The sequence below is a fragment of the Anomaloglossus baeobatrachus genome, chromosome 5 (genome assembly GCF_048569485.1).
Source record: "Anomaloglossus baeobatrachus isolate aAnoBae1 chromosome 5, aAnoBae1.hap1, whole genome shotgun sequence".
NCBI classification, from domain to species: domain Eukaryota; kingdom Metazoa; phylum Chordata; class Amphibia; order Anura; family Aromobatidae; genus Anomaloglossus; species Anomaloglossus baeobatrachus.
In genome coordinates this window covers 504,969,050-504,993,942 of record NC_134357.1, presented here as the reverse complement: position 1 = coordinate 504,993,942, position 24,893 = coordinate 504,969,050, and the positions used below count along the sequence as shown (strand labels likewise).

The window sequence follows — 24,893 nt, the reverse complement described above, 5'->3', positions numbered from 1 at the left end:
AAGAAGGAATGTTTGTTCATGTTTCCCTCCACTATCTAGAGCAGGGGTCTCAAACACGCGGCCCGTGGGCCGCATGTGGCCCCTCAGGCTGCTTCTTGCAGCCCCCAGGCCTGTGCCCCTGTTCACTATCGCGGCAGGTGCAGGGGCTGCAGCCACTGTCTGCTCTTTATGTCAGATGAATGTTTTGCAGGCTCTGCGCTCTCGTGCCGGCAATACAATTATTTGACATAAATCGCTGACAGTGGCTGCGGCCCTGCACCTTCCGCGATAGCGAACAGAGGCACGGGCCTGGGGGCCGCAAGAAACCGAGATGAGGCATCCGAGGGAACGCGGGACAGGTGAGAAGAATGGTGGGGGGTTTTTGTGTGTGTATGTGAAGGACAACACATTAACCCATAGGCGACCTATGACATACTGGGTACGTCATGGCTCCCTGGTACTTAAGGACCCATGACGTACCCAGTACGTCATGGCGAAATTGCAGCCTCGGTGGCTGCGATTGCTTTGCAGATACCTTAGATTCAGGGAGGAGGGGACCTCAGGAGGGGTGGTGTCTCCTCCCCGGACCTACGGAGGCTGTGATTGGCTGAGCGGTGTTCGTCAGCCAATCACAGCCACTGTAATGTTTTAGCCATTGAAAATGGCTAAAACATTGAAATCCAGCCATGACCAGTGCAGCTATAACACCGATCATTGGCTGGAGCTGGGTGACCTCTGCTTCACCCGCCCCCCATCTCTGATTAGAGAGACCGATCTTGTGACCGATCTCTCCAATCACTGTGGATCTGGGGCCGGAGACTGCTCCCCTCAGCTTCACTTCAGCGTCTGTGGAGTCTGAGGAGAGCGATCGGTAAGTTATAGCCACTGCCCACTGTCAGCCGCCGCCGCCCCCGACCCATTACTACAGGATGGGGACAAAGTGCGCACATTACTATGGGATGGGGATAAGGCTGGGGACATTACTATACGATTGGGACATTACTATAGGATGGGGACATTACAAGGATGGGCACATGACTAGGATGAGGACATTGCTATAGATTGGGGACATTACTATAGATTAAGGACATTACTATAGGATGGGGACAGTACTATAGGGTGGGGAACATTACTATAAGATGGGGACAAGGAGGGACACATTACTATAGATTGGGGACATTACTATAGGATGGGGACAAGGATGAACACATTAGTACAGGATGAGCACATTACGATAAGATGGGGATAAGGCTGGGGACATTACTATAGGATGGGGATAAGTATGAAGCACATTACTACAAGAAGGGGACAAGGATGGGGAACATTACTTTAGTCTGGAGACAAGGATGAGCACATTACTGTGGGATGGGGACTAGGATGGAGCACAATACTACAAGGGGACAAGGATGGGCACGTTACAAGATGGGGAACATTACTAAAAGATGTTGGTCAAAATTTCTATATAGTGCTAATTGTAACACTATTAGTTACAAGAAAGGAATAAAATGTAAAAACAAAAAATATTTTTTTTTATATTTAAACAAAGAATGTGCACGTTTGCTATAATAAACAACTGAAAATGTTCAAAATCAGTGATCCAAAGGTGTGTAAAAAAAATAATTATATATGGTACCAATAAAAATGTCACTTTGTCCTGGAAAGAATGCGGCCCCCCCAAATTATTTTTTTTCCTCTGTGCGGCCCATACACCCAGCCGAGTTTGAGACCCCTGATCTAGAGCAATTGTATTTTTTACATGGGATCTTTTATGATTTTCCATCTGCTCATCTTTTCCCCATTCAGGTTGCTACAATATCGGTTACTCTCATTTTAGATCTTCTATATAGAAGTGAAGAATTTTCCTGATTGACCGTTCAAGGATGGATAAGGACAGGGACAAAATGGCGGAGAGGATATTACACCTCACCCTAGAGATCCTCTTCTGGCTTACTGGAGAGGTGAGAGATTCTGATGACGTCACATTACATAGTGCAAACCTCAGAGAAAAACAAACCCTGTTAAAAATTAACTTTTAATCAGGGCTGTGGAGTCGGTAAGCCAAACCTGCGACTCCGACTCTTCAATTTCCCTTGCACCGACTCCGACTCTGAATGCACGACTCCGACTCCTATATATCTTGCTTATATTTAAGTGAAAAATGTATTGTAGTACAATGTGAACATCAGACATTTAATCATTTTTATGATAGAATAATTATTGGAATACAACTTTAGAACACAAAAACTGTAATAAATTGTAAATATGTAATACACTATGTAATATCGTTTACATATATATATATATATATATATATATATATATATATATATATATATATATATTACACACATATACAGGGTGGTCCACAAGCAGGTGGACAGTATGTGTAATAGGGTTATCAATCATGGTGTAAAGTCAAACTGACTCAGTTGCCTTTAGCAACCAACCAGATTTTACTTTTCATTCTTCACAGACTCTTATATGTGTGTGCGTGTGTGTGTGTGTGTGTGTGTATATATATATATATATATATATATATATATATATATATATATATATATATATATATATATATATATGCGTATATATAGATATATATATATATTATACATACACACACATATATATATATATACATATGTATACATATATACATACATATATAATATATATATAATATGTATGTATATATGTATACATATGTATATATATGTGTGTGTATGTGTAATATATATACACACTATTTGTACTAAACTATGTTGGTGGCAAAAAGCAGTTTTCAACAAAAATATACTAAACAACATTTGTGCAGTCTATGAATTTGTTCTAAGAAATAGAATTCCCTCCTTCATAGATGAACTCAAATGTGACCTAATAATTTTAAGGCTAGAGAACAACCTCTCTACACTAACTTGGGTTGGAGGCAAAGCCGTAACCACATGGACAACATCTCTAACAATTTCCGGGTATAAAGGAATTACCTCATGCACAGTCCGTTTTGATGAACGGTTGACTTTTTTTCTATTATTTGAGAGCAAGTGAAAAATTTTGGTGAAATATGGTCAATCTGCTTGCTATAGGAGACGGAGTGGAATCTATTTCCTTGCAGCGACGCTTTGCCTGCTCCATGTCATCCAAATACTTGTCAAAGTTAAACTCCTCATCTGATGAGGATGAAGATATAGCAGCAGTAGCACTGTCAGGACCCAAGTCCTCTTGCACCTGGCCGTCCTGTAGGCCACTCATCCTAACTGCTACCTCAGCCAGAGCTTCTTTTCCTTTAGTAAGCTGTTGATCATCAAGCAGTATACGATGATTTGGGTCAACATAAACAGCTGCCAGAAGAATTTTATTTTCCAATAGCTGTGTCTCTCTCCGTTTCATTGAAGCAGAAATGCCATCTGCGATTAAGGCTGTGTGCGCACGTTGCGTTTTTTCATGCGTTTCCGCATAGTTTTCAACTGCAGCGTTTTAATCCAAAAATGCATGCGTTTTGATTTCTAGGCAAAGTCTATGGGAAATAGGGATTTCTTGTGCGCACAATGCTTTTAGAAATGCAGCGTTTTAGTTGCTTAAAATTTGTCAAAATCTTTGCGTTTGAAGAAGCAACATGTCAATTGTTTTTGCCATTTTGGCAGCTTTTTGCTCTCAATAAAGTCAATGATAATGATCAAAACACATGCTAAATAAAATTCTTAGCGTTTTTCATGCTTTTTTGACAAAATTAAAGCATGAGTTTTTGACATTATAGTGAGGTCATGACGTCTCATTTTTCACACACATATAGTCTGACTATAAAAAAAAGAAAAACAATAATTTAACGTTATTTTATACATAAATATTAAATCACATTAATCTTTTTAGTAAAATTATCTATTTTGTGTATGATTTAAAGCATGATATTTTCATTTTTTTTCCATTTTTTTCATAGTGTTTAACACTAGAACTACTGAGGTAGTCATTTTGACTACTTTGCACCATGTATTTCTATAAAGGTGTCACGAGTCCAGTAGTTCTAGTGTTAAATGTTTAAACTTTATTTAGTAGTGTCTTTGTATTGAAAATGCATCTGTCTTTAAGCACAGAAAATGCATGTAAAACACAGCAAAAACGCATGCGTATTTCCTGCGTTTATGTGGTGAAAACCAAATTTGACAATGACAAATTCTGCCATAGAATGCGTTCATTTCTGCAAGGTACTGGAAGCAACGTGCGCACATGGCCTAAACCTCCTCTTTGGGACAGGCAAAATAGCAAGTTCTTCCACTTCCTTATGAAAATGCAAGTAGTTAAATCCTCAGCTTTTAATTTTTTAGTCACGCTAAGTGGGTTATTAAGCAATTCCTTCAATTCAGCCAACTGTGTCCATTGACCTTAATTTAGGGTTACCTGAGGGTTTGCCATATCTATACGAAATTGTTTTAGTTCAAGCAACCGCTCAATCATTAAATTTAGTGCTGCCCCACTGAGTGGCTTGATCAATAATTGCCCCTTTCCCAGCACGTCTCTTCAAGATGGAATTAATTTTAGGCTATGTCCGCACGTTGCTTTTTACCTGCTTTTTTGCTGCTTTTTCAACTGCAGCGTTTAATGCCAAAATGGTTGTGTTCTGCTTTTCAAGCAAAGTCTATGGGAATTTGGGTTTCTTGTCCGCACTATGCAGTTCAAACTGCAGCCTTTTTTGTTGCAGAACTTTGGTCAAAAACTCAGCTTTGCAGTGCAAAACCCAAATGGCAAAAACAATTGACAGGTCAATTGTTTTTGCCATTTGGGTTTTGCACTGCAAAGCTGAGTTTTTGACCAAAGTTCTGCAACAAAAAGGCTGCAGTTTGAACTGCATAGTGCGGACAAGAAACCCAAATTCCCATAGACTTTGCTTGAAAAGCAGAACACAACCATTTTGGCATTAAACGCTGCTGTTGAAAAAGCAGCAAAAAAGAAGGTAAAAAGCAGGTAAAAAGCAACGTGTGGACATAGCCTTAGTGGGTTCTGGCGGCAATAACCAATTTCCTCACTTTTCCAATCAGATTTCCAGCATGTCCCACTTGGAGACTATCACTTATTGCCAGCTGCAGCATGTGCACAACACAGCGCATGTGATGAATATGAAAGTGTTTTGAAGCAGCTTCAACAAGACCATCTAATTCTAAAGTATCATTTTGCTGTTCTATTGTAATATCTGTCTGTTCTCAGTTACATGAACAGCACTGTGGCTCCATCTCAAACATATGGAATCCTAAATTTTCTTCTAGCTGTTGTTCATTACTCTCATTAATCATTTTAATTGTACTTATGTTTGAAGCATTGTTTTGTGAGGATCCGTTTTTGGGCTCAAAAACAGATCCTCACAAAGGATGAGCATGTCAGCTTGTGTGGCGTTTTTCTAATCTGCTTTTGCTATTGAAAACATTATCTATGAGCTCAAAAACCTTTCAGGTGATGCCGTTTTTTTAAAAGCTGATTTAGCAGCTGAAAAACGTATCCTCAAAAAAAAAAAGCAAAAACGCTGTGTGTGAATGTAGCCTTACATCAGGAATAGAAGAGCCATTTATAGGACATTTCATAACTTTCCCAAATTCCTATGAAAAAATATTCAGCACATTCTGCATTGAACTACTGTATCCAATTTATTATATATTTTAGGAGTCGGAGTTGGTCCATTTTATTCCGACTCCACGACTCCGACTCCTACTCCACAGCCCTGCTTTTAATGGTTAGTTTAAAAGGCCAAAAAGACAAACATTTTTTTTTAAAAAATTAGAACCACGGTACTACAATAGTTCAGGAGGCAGCAACAGTGAAATAATTCTTATTTATGGGGATAACAAATGGACAGAACTGGAGAGGTGAGGACTCTGGAAATGTCTGTAGTGAGATTAATTAATGTGTCTCTGTATAACCAGAATTACTCAGTAGTAAAGAAGACCTCTAGTGATTGCTGTCAGGCCCTTGTGCCTGAAAAATGGGGAAAACACCGTAGCTCAATCACAGGGCCTCCACCTCACCCCCCAATACATGAGGACATCAATGACCAGAAGATCCTAGAACTCATCTACAAGATGATTGAGCTGCTGACTGGAGAGGTGACACTGCTGGGAATGCTGGGACATTATACAGTAACGCTATGAAGGGTTCGTGGTGATAACGGTATTATTGTATTTGCCAGGTTCCTATAAGGTATCAAGATGTCACCATTTATTTCTCCATGGAGGAGTGGGAGTATTTAGAAGGACACAAGTATCTTTATAAGGACGTCATGATGGAGGTTCCCCAGCCCCTCACATCACCAGGTAATAGACAGGACCCAAGACCTATAGTTCTCTATGTAAATAATAAATTCAGTCCCTGTGTTTTCTACAGTTCTATCCAGTAAGAGAACGACGCCAAAGAGATGTCCCCTTCCTCTTCTTCCACAGGGTGGTTCAGAAAAAAATCCCAATGTTCCTCAGGATCATCAGGTAGGTGGAGGAGAATGTGTCATGAAATCTCCCCTATGATGTTTAAAAAGCTGTGAAGGTTTTTTGTTCAGTCTTGTTTTTTTCACCCGTATTACATTGAAAAAAACAATTTATTAGAGACCTGCCCTTTTATGACTGGAGCTTCTCCATATGGAAATAAGACCTGTGATTAGAGGTGAGCGGACCCGTGAAAGTTTGGTTTCGCAGGTTTAGCTGGACTTTAGATAAAGTTTGGTTTGGGACCCAGACTTAACCTGAACCCCAATGGAAGTCACTAATCAGGCAGTTCAGGTCTCCAGCCATAAACCGAAAACCTTTTTTTATTTTTTTGGTGCATACTACATCCGATCATGATGTTGTTACCCCCAATGCGAGCTTTTCAAACATTGCAAGTGGCTCGTCCTGGTTTAAGCACCGAGCGTACCCTAGCACAGTGATGCTCGCGCTAGTGGTTTGCATGTGTAAAGTACCTGAACTCAGTTTTTTTGTAAAGTCTCTGCCCATGATCCCAGAATGCAGTATTTAATAACATTATCTGTTTACATGCTGAATCCACAGAAAAATGGGAAAAGTGAGCAATGTGAACAACTTCGAATAAGGCATGGTCATCTGTACTAGTGCAATGGCCAATATTTATGTATTATAATTTTTAAGTGCAACGGTGTCTATAGCTAACTGTGTTTGAGAAATAACATCCAATAAAAGAGGAACCTTTGTATGTAAATCTGTCAACGAGGAAAAAAAATCAAGGTTCGAATGCATCCATCTTTCCTTACGGAACCACTCCCATCAAAGTTTTTATTTTATTACATTACAGTCATCTTATTATATACACGTTGTATTTACAATTGCTCATTTTGTCCTTCCACCCAGTTAATTATTCTTTTTTTCTCTAGGTCTATGACATCATGTGATTATGACATCTTCTTTAACTAATCATGTGATTAAAAACAGACTAGCTGCATCTCTCTTAGGCCTCTTTCACACGTCAGTGATTCTGGTACGTTTGTGCTTTTTTTTAAACGTACCAGAATCACTGACATACGCAGACCCATTATAATGAATGGGTCTGCTCACACGTCAGTGATTCTTCACTGCACGTGTCTCCGTGCGGCGTACCCGCGTGTGCGTGATTGCCGCACGGAGACATGTCCATTTTTTTCTGGCATCACTGATGTTCCACGGACCACGCAGTGGTGTGGTCCGTGAAACACGTGCCAGAAAAAAACGTGCTTTTAAAATAAAAATCATTTTTACTCACCCGGCGTCCAGCGATGTCCTCTGCAAACCGTGCAGCTTGCTGCTTCTGAGCCGGCTCATTATTTTCGCGCATATTCATTATGCGTGACACAGCCGACCCGGAAGCAGCTGCTGCGGGGGTCACCGCCGGCCGGATGCTGCACCGCGGGAGCGATCAGCAACATGGAGAGCGGGAGCGGGCGCAGGTGAGTTGATTACTAAGTGCAATCACGGGCCACGGAGAACGGAGCCCGGATTGCACTTAGACAATCCACGTGTGCCGTGAATCACGGCACACGCAGGAACAGGTGCGTGTTTTACACGCCAGTGAAAAATGTCACTGGTTTTCACTGACGTGTGAAACGGGCCTTAATTACATGTAGTAACAGGAAGTCTCTTTCTTGCATGAGTCATCACCTTCTTCAATTTCTGACCCAGTTGCTCCACTCCTTCTGCTGCCATTGTCTTTTGCATTGATGACTCATGCAGGGAAAAGAGACTTCCTCTTTCTTCATAGAGCTCAGAGGGATTTATGTTTTTAATCATGTGATGTCTTAGACCATGAAAAATAGAAGAATTAACTAGGTACAAGGGCAACCTGAGAATTTGTAAGAACATAGTGCTATATAATATGATGACTGCAATATTTTGAGGATACAAATTTTGATAGGAATGCTTACTTAATACAGCCTAAAACAGCAGCTGAGCGGTTACAGTACCATTTTTTTCAAAAGCAAACAGAAAAAATTTCTTACCCAAAAAGTGCTCAAAAATTTCATCACTGAGCAGTAGAAAATATTGTCTGTTCAGATGTATCCAGATTTCTGCTGTACCTCGCTGATTTGAGGGTCAGAATTTGGTGCTAGCATCACAAAATAATGTACCCTTCCTGTAACATCCTGGGTCCTCTAATATCTACAGATGGATGTTTGAACTCTAGAACTTACATAATCATGGTGGCCAGGCAAGTTCATCACTTCATGGCAGTTGTTTACCCTGTTATAGTAGAACAGTGCACCATTCCACGAGGGTTGTATAATCCCACATTGCTTCCAGGAACATGACAGCAGTTTTTTCTTGCTTCCCCATCATTCACAATCCTTAGAATTTTAATCTTTATCAGCAATTCTGTGAAGAAGGGGGTGTTATCAGTATATTGGAACCTTCATCCGGATCTTCTCACAATTTTCTAGTTATGGAGACTGGAGGTTGGAATTAGGAGCCAATGGGTTGGATTTCTCCTGATACCTCCAGCTATTTCATAACTACTGTTGTCATGTCGTTTTTGGTTTTCATGTTAGTTAATTTCTAAGAACAGAAAAGATCATTATTTGACACTTGACATGATTTCTCCACCCGTCGGTAACTTTTACAATATTTTTTTAGGGTAGAGATCCAACACAAATTAATACAACAGAGACTCATGTGAGAGGTGATGAGCGGTGTAAAGAGAAGATTAATAAAGATAACTGCACAGGTGAGCCCCATCCTGAGGAAAACCTCCAGATGTCTGCTGCAGCATCTGTTAGACATGGTATAACTTCCCCCAGGTCCCATTTTTATGCCCTGGTCCTTATACTGTGCACTAAATATAAATGTGAGAATCCAGCGTGAGAAAGTTGCAGGGGGAAGGACACTACCAGGAAGATATAGGAGAGGTGAGATTGACCATGGCAGTTCATTATGTACTGACATGTGAAGATCAGCATTCTTTCACTGCTCCCTGCCTGGCCAGTCCTTCTCATGCAGTGGATCCCAGTTTGTATTGCAGCTTCTGAGCAGGCAAGGATTCTAAATTAGAGGGTGAAGGTGGGCAGCCAAAGCACAAATACACTGTAGACGCTAGACAGCCTGGCCACCTGCTCTGGTCTCGGACTGCAGGGAAAGAGATGTTGGTAGTGAGCTGACTGTTACTAGCAGCCAGAAGATAGGCTACGCCCCTTGACTTGTGATGTAACGTCCCATAAAAGAGGGGAAGCACCGAGGAGCAGATCAACTGTCACATTCAATTGCACTTATTATCAGCATTACAAACCGCATTATTCATGTTAGGGCTCTTTTCCACTTGCATACTGCTTCCGATGCGAGAGCATCTGAAGCGATATGCTAATCACCCTCTGCTGCGTGCGTCATCCGAGTGTCATGCGACTGTGATGCGATCTTGTGATTGTATCACAGCCTCGGAGAAGAGGGAGGGAACACTTTCTCCCATCTCCTCCACTGCCTGTCTCCGCGTATATCGCACTGCAGTCACATAACATGCGAGTGCAGTGCGATGTTTCACACGCTCCCATAGGCTTGTATGGGGATGTGTGAGCCAAGACTCACTGCAAAGTGCAGCATGTTGCTATTGCACCAAGAGCTTGATTCGTGTTGAGAAGAAAAAGGAAAGAGGACTCTGGCTCACTGATTAACACTGGTGCAAGTTCGATCCGATGTTTTATCGAATTGCACTGGCACATGAAAATCACAAGTGGAATATGTCCTTATATTTATAGTTTAATGAAAGCATAGGTTTTAAATTACTATTTTATCTCTCTGGAGTACCCCTTTTAAATATTTTTACAGACAGGGCAAAAAACTGCCCTATTATTTTTGCACAGTCCTGGAAACAACGGGTAGTCACTTCTTTTCAGAATCAAACTCCCATCAAAGATGAGCTAAAGATTATTACAGATAACAGCTCTGGAGATATACGAGGCAAAAAATGTAGCAATAAAAGTAAGTTGAATATGTTGTTGTTGTTCAGGGCAGTAAACGCAGCTTAAATTGAAGTTTACAATGGAGAAACACACTTTTTTTGTATTGTCCAGAAAATCTATCAGATAAATTTACAGTGACTCAGGTGTCGGCACTGGTGACAAAAAAAAACTGCAACATTAAAGGAAACTTCCTGAGTTTGATTTTATGTATAATTTCATGCTCCAGCAGAGCGACTTTATGAACTTAATCCACTACAGGCTGTCAATCTTAATTATTTTAATCTGTTATAATTCTTGCTACAATGGTGAGAGTTTGATCATTGTAAAATAGACAATGTTTCCAAGTGATCTTTGGTATAATCCCTTAAGCAGGACATCACTGCAGAGAGTCTACAGGTCAACCAATGGATTAGTTGTGACTGATCTTTTACGGTTTGAGTACAACATGTGAAAATCTATTCAGGGGTTGAAGCAGGATGCAGGTAATGAGCAAGTCCAAGTCAAATTCCAGCAGAAGTACAGTATATTGCCACCACTGACAAAAATTAATTTTAATACAAATTGTATAGACATTTTTATATACAATAGAAATGATATAAAATAATTATTATTTATCTTCTTTCAAGCAATGTTATTGAAAAATGATAAGATTTATTTCATTTTTGACAGATGACTGTACGAAGAGCTCAGTGAAAGATCTGTCATCAGATACTGTTGAACTCGTTCTATCTACTGATTCATCACCATCTGTTAACCAAAATCAACATAACAGAAATTGTGGTGGACATAAAAGAGGTCCCAAAAGAAAGAAGCCGTTTTCATGTTCGGAATGTGGAAAATGTTTCAAATATAAATCCATTTTAGTTACACATCAGAGAATTCACACAGGAGAGAAGCCATTTTTATGTTCAGAATGTGGGAAATGTTTTACAGATAAATCAACTCTTGTTGGACATCAAAGAATTCACACAGGGGAGAAGCCATTTTCATGTTCAGAATGTCAGAAATCTTTTAAGCATAAAAAAAAGCTTGTAAAACATCTGAGAATTCACACAGGGGAGAAGCCATTTTCTTGTTCAGAATGTGGGAAATGTTTTACAGATAAATCAAATCTTGTTAGACATCAGAGAACTCACACAGGGGAGAAGTTATTTTCATGTACTGCATGTGGGAAGTGTTTTAACTATAAATCGGTTTTAGTCACACATCAGAGAATTCACACAGTAGAGAAGCCATTTTCATGTTCAGAATGTGGGAAATGCTTTACAGATAAGTCAAATCTTGCTAGACATGCAAGAATTCACACAGGAGGTAAGTTATTTTCATGTTCGGAATGTGACAAATGTTTTAACTATAAATCGGTTTTAGTTACACACCAAAGAATTCACACAGGGGAGAAGCCATTTTCATGTTCAGAATGTGGGAAATGTTTTAAAGATAAATCAAATATTTTTACACATCTGAAAATTCACACAGGGGTGAAGTTATTTTCATGTTCAGAATGTGGGAAATGTTTTAATCAGAAAGAAAAGCTTGTTAAGCATCTGAGAACTCACACAGGTGAGAAGCCATTTTCATGCTCAGAATGTGGGAAATGTTTTAAAGATAAATCAACTCTTGGTAGACATCAAAGAATTCACACAGGGGAAAAGCCATATTCATGTTTGGAATGTGGGAAAAGTTATTGTACGAAATCTGATCTTGTTAGACATCAAAGAACTCACACAAGGAGGAAAAATATAAAAAAATTTCAAGTCCCCAGTGGTTGATACCTTTATAATAGCTAACTGAAAACATGATAACAAATAGCAAGCACAACTTTTGTGCATTTTTCTTTTATTTTACTATCTAAAACAGTAGAAAGATATATTTTTATTGTAACACAGGGCAGAAGAGTTTTTCATGTTAATATAGTGGGATATATTCTACCAACAAATCCGATCTTAGGGGAAAAACTGTGATGGTCAAAGTCACATGTTCTATAATAGAATGGGAAGGCAATATAAATTATTGAAATTTGATTTTAGTTACTAATGACACACTATGGGTGTTTTCTTTTAGATAACTAGCTTTGCCATTGTTTTTTTTATTTAGTTATTATGCGTGAATAGAGAATGGTTTAATTTAAGAGATGCTTTAAATATGTATGGATTTATTAACATCTGTTATCGAAAAGAAAAAAACCCTCAAACAACACATCTACATACTGAATGGGCACTTTATTAGAGACACCCAGCTAGTAGTTAGTTTGACCTTCTCTGCCCTTAGGAACCACAGCAATGTTTCATGACCTAGATGGAAAGTGCAGGATTGACTCATGTAAACAAGATCTCATCTCTCATATGCTGCAAGAATAGGATCATTGCCTACATGAGACTTTCATTTTTCTTTTTATTTAAAGTAAAATTGCATAAGTATTTGTCATATGCTGTTCGCAGCTCTTTACCACTTCAGAACAATGAACTATGTGTTCTGACACGTTAGATGGAGCATAAGGCTATGTGCGCACTTTGCTTTTTACCTGCTTTTTACCTGCTTTTTTGCTGCTTTTTCAACTGCAGCGTTTAATGCCAAAATGGTTGTGTTCTGCTTTTCAAGCAAAGTCTATGGGAATTTGGGTTTCTTGTCCGCACTTTGCAGTTCAAACTGCAGCCTTTTTGTTGCAGAACTTTGGTCAAAAACTCAGCTTTGCAGGGCAAAACCCAAATGGCAAAAACAAAAACATGACAATTGTTTTTGCCATTTGGGTTTTGCCCTGCAAAGCTGAGTTTTTGACCAAAGTTCTGCAACAAAAAGCAAAGTGCGCACATAGCCTAAGCCTTGTTTTTGGCTGCAAATTATTTGACGTGTGACTTCCTGTTTATCAGAACAATTAATCCCTTCACAACCCTGGATGTGAATAAAGTTTTTAAAAATAGGAAAAAAAAAACTAAAAGTTCAAATCACTCCCCTTTTGCCCCATAGAAAATAAAATAATGGAAAAAAAATACATTTATTTGGTATTGCCATGTTCAGAAATGTTCAATGAATCAAAAGATAAAATATATACTCGAGTATAAGCCAACCCGAGTTTAAGCCAAGACCCCTAGTTTTACCACAAAAAATGGGAAGACTTACTGACTTGAGTATGACCCTATGGTGGGACATGCAGCAGCTACTGGTAATGTGCCCATATTGTCCTGTGATAACACGCTCCGGGATCGCCTTTGCTGGGTTCAAAGGGCACGTATTCACCTCAGGCAGACAGCCGAATTCAAGGTGTAACTGACGCTTGGTCAGGTTTATTGCAGTGAAGCATAAACAAAAAGAAAAAAAAACACCAACAAAATAAATCCTTGCCTGTCCGGCACTAACTATACACGGTGTTATCCTAACTACCAACTGGAGGGCTTCTCCCTTCCAGCTAAACCATACAAACATCAGGCACTGCTCCTCACAAGTGTCTCCTACACAGACAGGCTTACTGTGTTCCCAGATGGAGACCCTCCCCCAACTTCCCAGATTCCTTTTACCTCCGTCCTTCCCCTCCCATTAATCCATTAGTAGCCAGGTGATCCTGGCTAGGCTAAGTCACATAGGACCGATACCGGGGTGAGATATACCTGCCCTCATCCACTAATCCCACATGAGTCTCACAGTCCCTGGTAGTAATATGCCCATATTGTCCCTGGTAGTTATGTGCCCATATTGTCCCTGGTAGTAATGTGCCCATATTGTCCCCGGTATTAATGTGCCCATATTGTGCCCTGTAGCAATGTGCCCATAATGTCTCCTATAGTAATGAGCCCTCTAGTAATTTGCCCATCCTTTAGTAATATCTTCATACTGGTTCCTTTCTTGTCCCCTCTTATGCCATCCATTGTTCACATACACATATACACACACACACACACACACACACATTATTTTCACCTTTCCTCCTTTCCCGCGGTATCCTCTTACCTGCTTCTTGTGGCCCGACCCCTCGGTGATTGCGGTCGGTGCAGGGGGCTCCACTGTTGTCGTCTTTACTTCAGTTGAATGCTTTATGGCGCCGATTTGAGGTTCTGCTCTCCTGGCCCCCGACCGGAACAGGACACGCTAACCTACTTCCCCCACCCATAAAGTCCACCATATTACTGCTGACCACTGGAATTCATTATACCATGTATATTTTTTATTGGTGGTGCTTTCTGAGATATACCCTGATTCTTATGCCGTGTTCATTACACTTGTATAAGCTAACTCCGATCTCAGTGTGAATCTGAGGAAGGTCTTATTGACCGAAACATCACATGTTCATATTCACACACCTATACGCTTGTAAATAAAAAAATTCTTGAATCTTCTATAAGTTTGAGTGTCGAATTTGTAATTCTTGATAGTTACGGGGTTGGACTCTATCTGAGCACCAATGATAAATTTTCCCAGGAGTGTCATTCTCCATAGTTTTTTTTATATCTTCACAACCCCGTTGCATGAGAAAACACCAAAAGGTTGACAGTGCTTTTAAAATACTGGAACTGAATATTTGAACACTTATAACTATGCAAAAATTGATGTTACTCAGATTGGCTTCTTTTTCTAATTTTAATGTTTGTGGAGACACAGGGGTCAGTGGATGCTCTCGTTCGCTGGTCCGGCCGCCTTTAGAAAGACAGCGTGGCCCAGGGCTCATCCCAACTGAACGCCCGACCTCCTTAACCGTGGGCGGAACACTACTCAGACAACACAGGGTGAGGGAATCACAATATTAAGACTTTATTGGATCCCCAAACAATTAACGGCACATAACCAGCAAAACACACAAATGTAACAGGCAACAGAGTCTCACCCTTCCGCTGGCTCACCGGGGATTAGAATGTCCCTGCCTCAGAGCTTCCAGGGCTACATACTGCAATCCAGCAGCACCCCGCTTTCGGCAGGCACCCACCGAGAATTGAATAATGCCAGATTTAGGAAGCTGGCTGAGGTCTGCAAAGTCTGTAGTCAGATGACTGGATTGTCCCAAGCTGGATTCCTTCCTTAGGTAGTCCTTGATATCTCTGACGAATCCTTGCATTCCAATGCTGAAGTCCATGTAGTGTTATAATCCAGCTTTGATTATGGCTTGCGAATTGGATCTGCAGGTCCTAGATTGGTAGCATGTAGCAAGAGAGTCTCTCTGGGCAATGGACAGTCCTCCTTCTTATAACCCTGAGCTCTCCATTCAGACCATTGGGATCTTCACGATTGGTGGATAAGACTGGGCTCTTATTGGCTAGATCTCAAGCCGCATATAGAATATCCCAGTAATAATGGTCAATGGCAGAGTCAGCTAAGTTTGGCCTTCAGGGGCCAAAACAATTACATGAGTCAACAGAAACTTCAATACTAAACTCCCAATAATCTTGTAGAACAATGGGGGATTATCCCCCATCTATAAACAAACTGTCTTCATGTCTGGCTGAATTTTAAGAAAGTTAACCCATGCCTAGGCACTGAGAGTCCATGTTGTCACAATGTTGATTCATACAAACTGATGCACATAAACATTAAAGGCACCTGTCTTCAGAAACTGCGACCACCACCAGTGAGCCCTTATATACAGGATTCTAAAATGCTGCATATAAATGCCCAAGTTGAGTATAAAAAACAGCTTTTATTATACTCACCTGCGGGGCGGTCGGGTCCGATGGGCGTCTCTGGTCTTGGTCATAAATAAATTAACTACACTCATAGATTGTGATGCAAAAAAAATGTTCAAACTTATTGAGGCGACTGTGAAGTCATTCGATGTTTCGACCCCACCTGGGTCTTAAGGCTACTTTACACACTGCGATATCGGTCCCGATATCGCTAGTGTGGGTACCCGCCCCCATCTGTTGCGCGACACGGGCAAATCGCTGCCCGTGTCGCACAACAGCCGTCACACATACTTACCTGTCCGGCGACGTCGCTGTGACGGGCGAACCGCCTCCTTTCTAAGGGGGCGGTCCGTGCGGCGTCACAGCGACGTCACTGAAGCGTCACTGAACCGCCGCCCAATAGCAGCGGAGGGGCGGAGATGAGCGGGACGTAACATCCCACCCACCTCCTTCCTTCTGCATAGCGGCCGGGAGGCAGGTAAGGGGAGCTTCCTCGTTCCTGCGGCGTCACACGCAGCGATGTGTGCTGCCGCAGGAACGAGGAACAACTTCGTTACTGTTGCAGTAACGATTTTTGAGAATGGACCCCCGTGTCGCCGATAAGCGATTTTGCACGTTTTTGCAACGATGCAAAATCGCTTATCGGTGTCACACGCAACGGCATCGCTAATGCGGCCGGATGTGCGTCACAAATTCCGTGACCCCAACGACTCCGCATTAGCGATGTCGCAGCGTGTAAAGCCCGCTTAAGTCAAGAGTCGCTTAAAGATGGGTGCCTGGGATATGGAAATTTGAGTGGATTAATAGCGTTGGTAGAGAATACCTTGAGGATAAAGGTCCTGAGTTTAGCCAGCGCAGCAGCGCTGTGGCTGGTGATATGGTGGTGGACCCATTTTTCACTTGCACCACCACCCACTTGTCTGAGTGCAGACCAATTTTTTTTATCTATCTGGTCTTGGTCAAGCACCTCCTCTCTTCCTTCCATCACTGTTCTCCTTCCCTCCTTCGTGTGGATGACGCATCCTACGTCATTACATCATAAACACAGAGTCCTCCATTGCGCTCCTGCACACCCGCACTTCTCTCTGCTCTGCTGAGGGCAGATTAAAGTATTGTAGTGCGCATGCGTGGGCAGTCTGAATTTTTCCCGTGCCTGTGCATCACAGTACTTTTCTCTGCCCGCAGCAAGGCATAGAGAATTGCCCGTGCGCAGGAGCGCAATAGAGACCTCTGTGTGGACAACGTAGGATGCCTCATCCAAACGGATCACAGAAGGAGGACGGCGAATGCAAGAAGATAGGAGGTGCCAGACTGAGACTAGCGATGCCCATCGGACCAGACCAGCCGACAGGTGAGTATAATAAAAGCTGTTTTTTTATGTTATAAAGAGCGGCCTGGGCACTTATATACAGTATTCTAGAATGCTGTATATAAGAGCTTATTGGTGGTGGTCGCAATTTATAGATGACCAATCTGGTGACCGGTTCCATTTTAATGACTTAAATTGCACCAGGTCACACAATGCTGGTGCACAGTTGCTGCAACAGTGGTTGCACCTTTAAGGCTAGGGTCCCACTGAGAGGTTCAACGCGACATGGTAGTAGGCTTCATACAGTCTGATCACAATGTTAAACTAAGAACCTAGCGGTATTAGATCAAGGTATGAATTTTTGAATGTGCAGTCCATGTGTTTTCTACAATTATGGCATAATTAATAGGGTGAGACACCTAGAGATTTTATGATGATCCATTTTACATCCATAGGAATTTTTATGTAGTTACTCATTTTCAACTATATCAGCATCCTTTCTTCATAGAAAGCTTCCCACAAAAATATGAAATGTGGCTGTGGGAATTTTTGCCCATCCATAGGGAAAAGCATTTATTTGTGATGTTTGATAATGAGTTTGGATGGGCGTGCTGGGCTCACAATTTCCCTTCTAGTCTATTCCTAATATTTATTTTATGGCATTGCGGTCAGGTCTCTGTGTGAGACAGTCATGCCTTTGAAGACTTTGCTATGTGTACTGGTTTGCAGTGATGCTGAAACAGAAAAGGGCCTTGCCTAGGCTGCTTCCACAAATTTGGTCTTGGTATGCTGACTCGGCTATGTTCACACGCGGCATCTTTTTCTGTCAGTGCATCTTGAGTGCATCTTAAAACGCACTACGGCAAAAACGCATAAAATACGCAATGCGTTTTTACAGAGTTTTGCCCAATGCGTTTTTTAAGTAAAATCTAGTGACTGGAGGGCTCAAAAATGCAGTAAAAACACAAAATGAATTGACATGCTGCATTTTCAAAAACGCAGCCAACAAAAGAAGCCCAGTGTGGACATCAAAATCGAAATCACATAGACTTGGCTGGGAGAAGGAAATGCATGCATTTTGGTGCATATTTGTGATCTCAAAAACGCCCCAAAAGATGCCCTGTATGAACATAGCCATATCATTACACCTCCTCTATGGGCTGTATGGGAAATACACTATGTAAGATAACTAAATTAACCTGAGCTTTTGTTAGGGTTGAAACTTCAAACTGTTTGGCTTCAACTGGTTTGCTTATTTAGCCAGTAGTTTTTGCAAAAAGTAGACGATTTAAGTAATAACTATACTTTTTCTTTAGAAGTCTTTTCAGTCACTTTTTTTTTCAGACATGGCAAGTAGTGTCTGAGCATGCGGGAGGGGAGCCAAATAGCTCACACTGGTGTACAGATATATGCTTGACCTGCAGTTCAAACCATCTGTTCTCTGCATGAAAAAGGCATTTGAAATAGCATTTTCCGCATGGAGTTTGGGAGTAAGGGTATGTGCGCACGTTGCTTTTTACCTGCTTTTTACCTGCTTTTTTGCTGCTTTTTCTTCTGCGCTGTTTAATGCCAAAATGGATGTGTTCTTCTATTCAAGCAAAGTCTATGGGAATTTGGGTTTCTTGTTCACACTATGTTGTTCAAAATGCTGCCTTTTTGTGGCAGAACTTTGGTCAAAAACTCAGCTTTTCAAAGAAGCAACATGTCAATTGTTTTTGCCATTTGGGTTTTGCACTGCAAAGCTGAGTTTTTGACCAAAGTTCTGGCACAAAAAGGCAGCATTTTGAACAACATAGTGTGAACAAGAAACCCAAATTCCCATAGACTTTGCTTGAATAGAAGAACACATCCATTTTGGCATTAAACAGCGCAGAAGAAAAAGCAGCAAAAAAGCAGGTAAAAAGCAGGTAAAAAGCAACGTGCGCACATACCCTAAAGAAAGCAGGATAAGGTAAAGACTGACCAATAATTATTATTTTTGTTTTAAACAAAAGTTTATTCTTTAATTTAGCTTATGGTTAGCTACTTCGAATATATATACTGTATTTAGGAAATAAAGACTAAACTTGTGACCTTTTAAGGCCGCTTTACACGCAACGACATCGCTAACGAGATATCGTTGGGGTCACGGAATTCATGACGCACATCCGGCGTCGTTAGCGATGGTGCTGCGTGTGACACCTACGAGCGACCGCTAACGATCCGAAAAATGGCAAAAATCGTTGATTGTTGACACGTCGTTCCTTTCCCAAATATCATTGCTCATCTTGGATGCAGGTTGTTCATCGTTCCTGAGGCAGCACACATCGCTACGCATGACACCCCGGGAACGACGAACAACAGCGTTCCTGCGTCCTCCGGCAATGAGGTAGGAGTGATGTTAATGCGGCTGCTCTCCGCCCCTCCACCTCAATTGGTGGCCCGCTGTGACGTCACTGTGATGCCGCACGAACCTCACCCTTAAAAAAAAGTTTGTTCGCCGGCCACAGCGACGTCGTTAGGAAGGTATGTGCGTGTGACGCGTACTAGCGATATTGTTCGCCACGGTCAGCAATTTTCGCTAGCTAGCGATGTCGCAGTGTGTAAAGCGGCCTTTAGAAAATGAGTTTTGGTGTACACCTAAAGATTTTTTATTTTTGCATAATATGCTTTTTTATAGGATATGTATGTATAGAATAATTGTTTTTAAGTTTTTTTTTTAAAGTATGCAGTTAATGTGTTATTTTTTCTGCAAATAATACCATTCCTTTAAGCAATTTTCCAGTAATGTAATTAAATGTTCCTCGTCACATAATTTAAAAGTAGCCCCTCCTAGTCAAGTGTAAGGACAGGTTGCAATTTAAATAAACACCGCTCCCAAGACCTGTGTGTTAACTAACAAGGGCTGTATCAAAAGCACACATACCTCTGTCAGCTGGGAAGTATGTAACAATAGAATAAATTTTCTCAAATGACAGAACAAATGATTTTTTTTTTTTTATCCTGCCTCACTTCTCTGTGCCCAGTCAGCAAAGGAGAATATATGTTTCTTCTTCTGTCACACTTCTCCTTGGCTCACAGAGGTATGTGTGCTTATGATTCAGCTCACGTCAGTTGAAGCACAGTTCTCAGAACCTGTTTCTTCAGACTGCAGCTTATCCTGACATATAAGCAGGATGGGCTGCTGTTTGAATTATGTGACATGGGCCATTTCTTTGTCGCTCCATTGGGAGACCCAGACACTTGGGTGTATAGCTTATGCCTCCGGAGGCCACACAAAGTATTACACTAAAAGTGTAAAGCCCCTCCCCTTCTGCCTATACACCCCCCGTGCATCACGGGCTCCTCAGCTTTTATGCTTTGTGCGAAGGAGGCTGACATCCACGCATAGCTCCACAGCTTAGTCAGCAGCAGCTGCTGACTAGGTCGGATGGAAGAAAAGAGGGCCCATAACAGGGCCCCCAGCATGCTCCCTTCTCACCCCACTTTGTCGGCGGTGTTGTTAAGGTTGAGGTACCCATTGCGGGTACACGGCAGGAGCCACATGCTGTTTTCCTTCCCCATCCCTTAATGGGCTCTGGGTGAAGTGGGATCCTAATCGGTCTCCAGGCACTGGGACCGTGCTCCCTCCGCAGCCCCTGGGAATCTGCTGGATAGGAGCTGGGTATCGTCAGGGACAAGGCCCTGCTACAGTGAGGTACTCTGTGTCCCCGTGGGGACCGCGCATGGAGCGCTTGTGCCATACACATTGCAGCACTGCTGGGTGTGTTAGTGCGCCGGGGACTACCGCGCTGGCCGCGCTTATATGCCGGCCGCGCTTATAACTTTAGTCCCCGGCTTCTGCGGCCTAGTATCGCATATTCCCGCCCACAGGCCTGCCAGTCAGGGGAAGGGCGGGACGCTGCACAGATCGTCAGCGCTGAGGGCCGGAGCATACATTAGTATCCTCCTCCCCCCTCACTCAGTACACTGGGGCACTAGATTCCCGCACTTTCTTGGGCACGCCCACGGTCCCCTCCTCCCCACAGAACGCCGGCAGCCATTCCTGTCAGCGATTCAGACGCTGGAGAGGAGAGACAACACAGGGAGACCCAGGCAGGGAATCTGGTGATCACACAACCGCTCTGAGCGGTCGGTAAGCAGCACCTGTGGTGCTGGCCCCACTGAGTACCGAAGTGTATATATATATAGGCTTATAGGCTATACATTTGCACTGTACGGTCGCTCTGTTGATTTTTGGCTATATACCCTCCTGGATTGTTCTCAGAGGAGACAACAGCATGTCGTCTGCAAAAAGCAAGGGTGCCAAAGCACAGGCGTACTTTGCAACCTGTACCTCATGTGCAGCCATACTATCGGCAGGTTCCACTGACCCTCACTGTGTGCAATGCTCGGCCCCTGTGGCACTTACTCAGCCGGAGCCTCTGCTACTGGTGGCCCAGGTAGAACCACCTGCTACCACTGCTATCCAGGTGACAGGGACGGAGTTTGCAGCTTTTGCTGACAAACTGTCTGAGAGTATGGATAAATGGTCTGCTAAAATACTAGAAGCCTTACAGTCCAGACCGGTGATTCAGGCCCCGGGCTCTGTCCAATCTTTGACCCCTGGTCCCCCTCAATTGGAACAGCAAAGTGCCCCTGGGGTGACCCATAGGTCCCAGGATGAGGTCTCTGACACGGACCGCAGTCCCAGGCCGCCCAAGCGGGGTCGCTGGAAAATTCCCTCCACCTCATCACACTGTTCAGGGTCTCAGCAGGAGGACTCTCTGGAGGATGAAGCGGAGGTAACAGATCAGGATTCTGATCCTGAAGCCGCTCTCAACCTTGATACACCTGAAGGTGACGCCGTAGTGAATGACCTTATAGCGACCATCAATCAGGTGTTGGATATTTCTCCCCCTGCTCCTACAATTGAGGAGTCAGCTTCTCAGGAGAAATTCCGTTTCAGGTTTCCCAAGCGTACATTGAGTACGTTTCTGGATCACTCTGACTTCAGAGAGGCAGTCCAGAAAAACCGAGACTGTCCAGACAAGTGTTTTTCCAAGCGCCTTAAGGATACACGTTATCCCTTCCCCCCTGATGTTGTCAAGGGCTGGACTCAGTGTCCTAAGGTGGATCCTCCAATCTCCAGACTGGCGGCTAGATCCATAGTTGCAGTGGAAGATGGGGCTTCGCTCAAAGATGCCACTGACAGACAGATGGAACTATGGTTGAAATCCATCTATGAAGCTATCGGCGCGTCTTTTGCTCCAGCATTCGCAGCCGTATGGGCACTCGAAGCTATCTCAGCTTGTCAGGCGCAGATTAATACAGTCACACGTACATCTGCCCCGCAAGTGGTGTCCTTAACCTCTCAGGCGTCGGCGTTTGCGTCCTACGCCATTAATGCTATCCTGGACTCTGCGAGCCGTACGGCGGTAGCATCCGCCAATTCGGTGGTAGTCCGCAGGGCCATGTGGCTACGTGAATGGAAGGCAGACTCTGCTTCCAAAAAGTTCTTAACCGGTTTGCCATTGTTTGGCGAGCGATTGGATGAAATCTTTAAACAATCCAAGGGAAAGGACTCATCCTTACCCCAGTCCAAACCAAACAGACCTCAACCACGGAAGGTACAATCGAGGTTTCGGTCCTTTCGGACCGCGGGCAGGTCTCAATTCTCCTCGTCCGAAAGGCCTCAGAAAGATCAGAGGAACTCCGATTCATGGCGGTCTAAGTCACGTCCTAAAAAGACCGCCGGAGGAACCGCTCCCAAAGCGACCTCCTCATGACTTTCGGCCTCCTCAAACCGCATCCTCGGTCGGTGGCAGGCTCTCCCGCTTTTGCGACGCCTGGCTGCCACAGGTAAAAGACCGATGGGTGAGAGACATTCTATCTCAAGGTTACAGGATAGAGTTCAGCTCTCGTCCTCCAACTCGTTTCTTCAGAACATCTCCGCCCCCCGAAAGAGCTGATGCTCTTCTGCAGGCGGTGTGCACTCTGAAGGCGGAAGGAGTGGTGATCCCTGTTCCTCTTCAGCAACGGGGTCACGGTTTTTACTCCAACTTGTTCGTGGTGCCGAAAAAGGACGGATCCTTCTGTCCTGTTCTGGACCTAAAACTGCTCAACAAGCATGTGAAAACCAGGCGGTTCCGGATGGAATCGCTCCGCTCCGTCATCGCCTCAATGTCCCAAGGAGATTTCCTGGCATCAATCGACATCAAAGATGCTTATCTCCATGTACCGATTGCACCAGAGCATCAGCGCTTCCTGCGTTTCGCCATAGGGGACGAACACCTTCAGTTCGTGGCACTGCCTTTTGGCCTGGCGACAGCCCCACGGGTCTTCACCAAGGTTATGGCAACAGTGGTGGCAATCCTACACTCTCAGGGACACTCGGTGATCCCTTACTTAGACGATCTGCTTGTCAAGGCACCCTCTCAAGGGGCATGCCAACACAGCCTGAACATTGCTCTGCAGACTCTCCAGAGTTTCGGGTGGATCATCAATTTTCCAAAGTCAAATCTGACACCGGCCCAATCACTGACATATCTTGGCATGGAGTTTCATACTCTCTCAGCGATAGTGAAGCTTCCGCTGAACAAACAGCGTTCACTACAGACTGGGTGCAATCTCTCCTTCAAGGCCAGTCACACCCCCTGAGGCGCCTCATGCACTTCCTAGGGAAGATGGTAGCAGCAATGGAGGCAGTTCCTTTTGCGCAGTTTCACCTGCGCCCACTTCAATGGGACATTCTCCGCAAATGGGACAGGAAGTCGACGTCCCTCGACAGGAACGTCTCCCTTTCGCGGGCAGCCAAGGCTTCCCTTCAGTGGTGGCTTCTCCCCACTTCTCTGTCGAAGGGGAAATCCTTCCTGCCCCCATCCTGGGCGGTGGTCACGACGGACGCGAGCCTGTCAGGGTGGGGAGCGGTCTTTCTCCACCACAGGGCTCAGGGTACTTGGACTCAGACAGAGTCCTCCCTTCAGATCAATCTTCTGGAGATAAGGGCAGTGTATCTTGCCCTAAAGGCGTTCCAGCCGTGGCTGGAAGGCAAACAGATCCGAATTCAGTCGGACAACTCCACAGCGGTGGCATACATCAACCACCAAGGCAGGACACGCAGTCGGCAAGCCTTCCAGGAAGTCCGGCGGATTCTGCTGTGGGTGGAAGCCACAGCCTCCACCATATCCGCAGTTCACATTCCGGGCGTAGAAAACTGGGAAGCAGACTTTCTCAGTCGCCAGGGCATGGACGCAGGGGAATGGTCCCTTCACCCGGACATGTTTCAGGAGATCTGTTGCCGCTGGGGCATGCCGGACGTCGACCTAATGGCGTCCCGGCACAACAACAAGGTCCCGGCATTCATGGCACGGTCTCAAGATCACAGAGCTCTGGCGGCAGACGCCTTAGTTCAGGATTGGTCGCAGTTTCAACTCCCTTATGTGTTTCCTCCTCTGGCACTGTTGCCCAGAGTGTTACGCAAGATCAGGGCCGACTGCCGCCGCGCCATCCTCGTCGCTCCAGACTGGCCGAGGAGGTCGTGGTACCCGGATCTGTGGCATCTCACGGTCGGCCAACCGTGGGCACTACCAGACCGACCAGACTTGCTGTCTCAAGGGCCGTTTTTCCATCTGAATTCTGC

At 43.6% G+C, this 24,893-nt stretch overlaps 1 protein-coding gene across 1 annotated transcript in view; it reads left to right on the top strand.

Moving 5' to 3' along the window:
* Positions 1-24,893, top strand: part of LOC142312844 (uncharacterized) — a 320,861-nt gene that overhangs the window by 172,886 nt on the left and 123,082 nt on the right. The window contains 7 exon segments of the mRNA XM_075351831.1: positions 1,783-1,830; positions 1,833-1,937; positions 5,883-6,062; positions 6,146-6,269; positions 6,340-6,437; positions 9,063-9,153; positions 11,048-12,142. Of these exon segments, the coding sequence (XP_075207946.1) occupies positions 1,783-1,830; positions 1,833-1,937; positions 5,883-6,062; positions 6,146-6,269; positions 6,340-6,437; positions 9,063-9,153; positions 11,048-12,142 (1,741 nt within the window).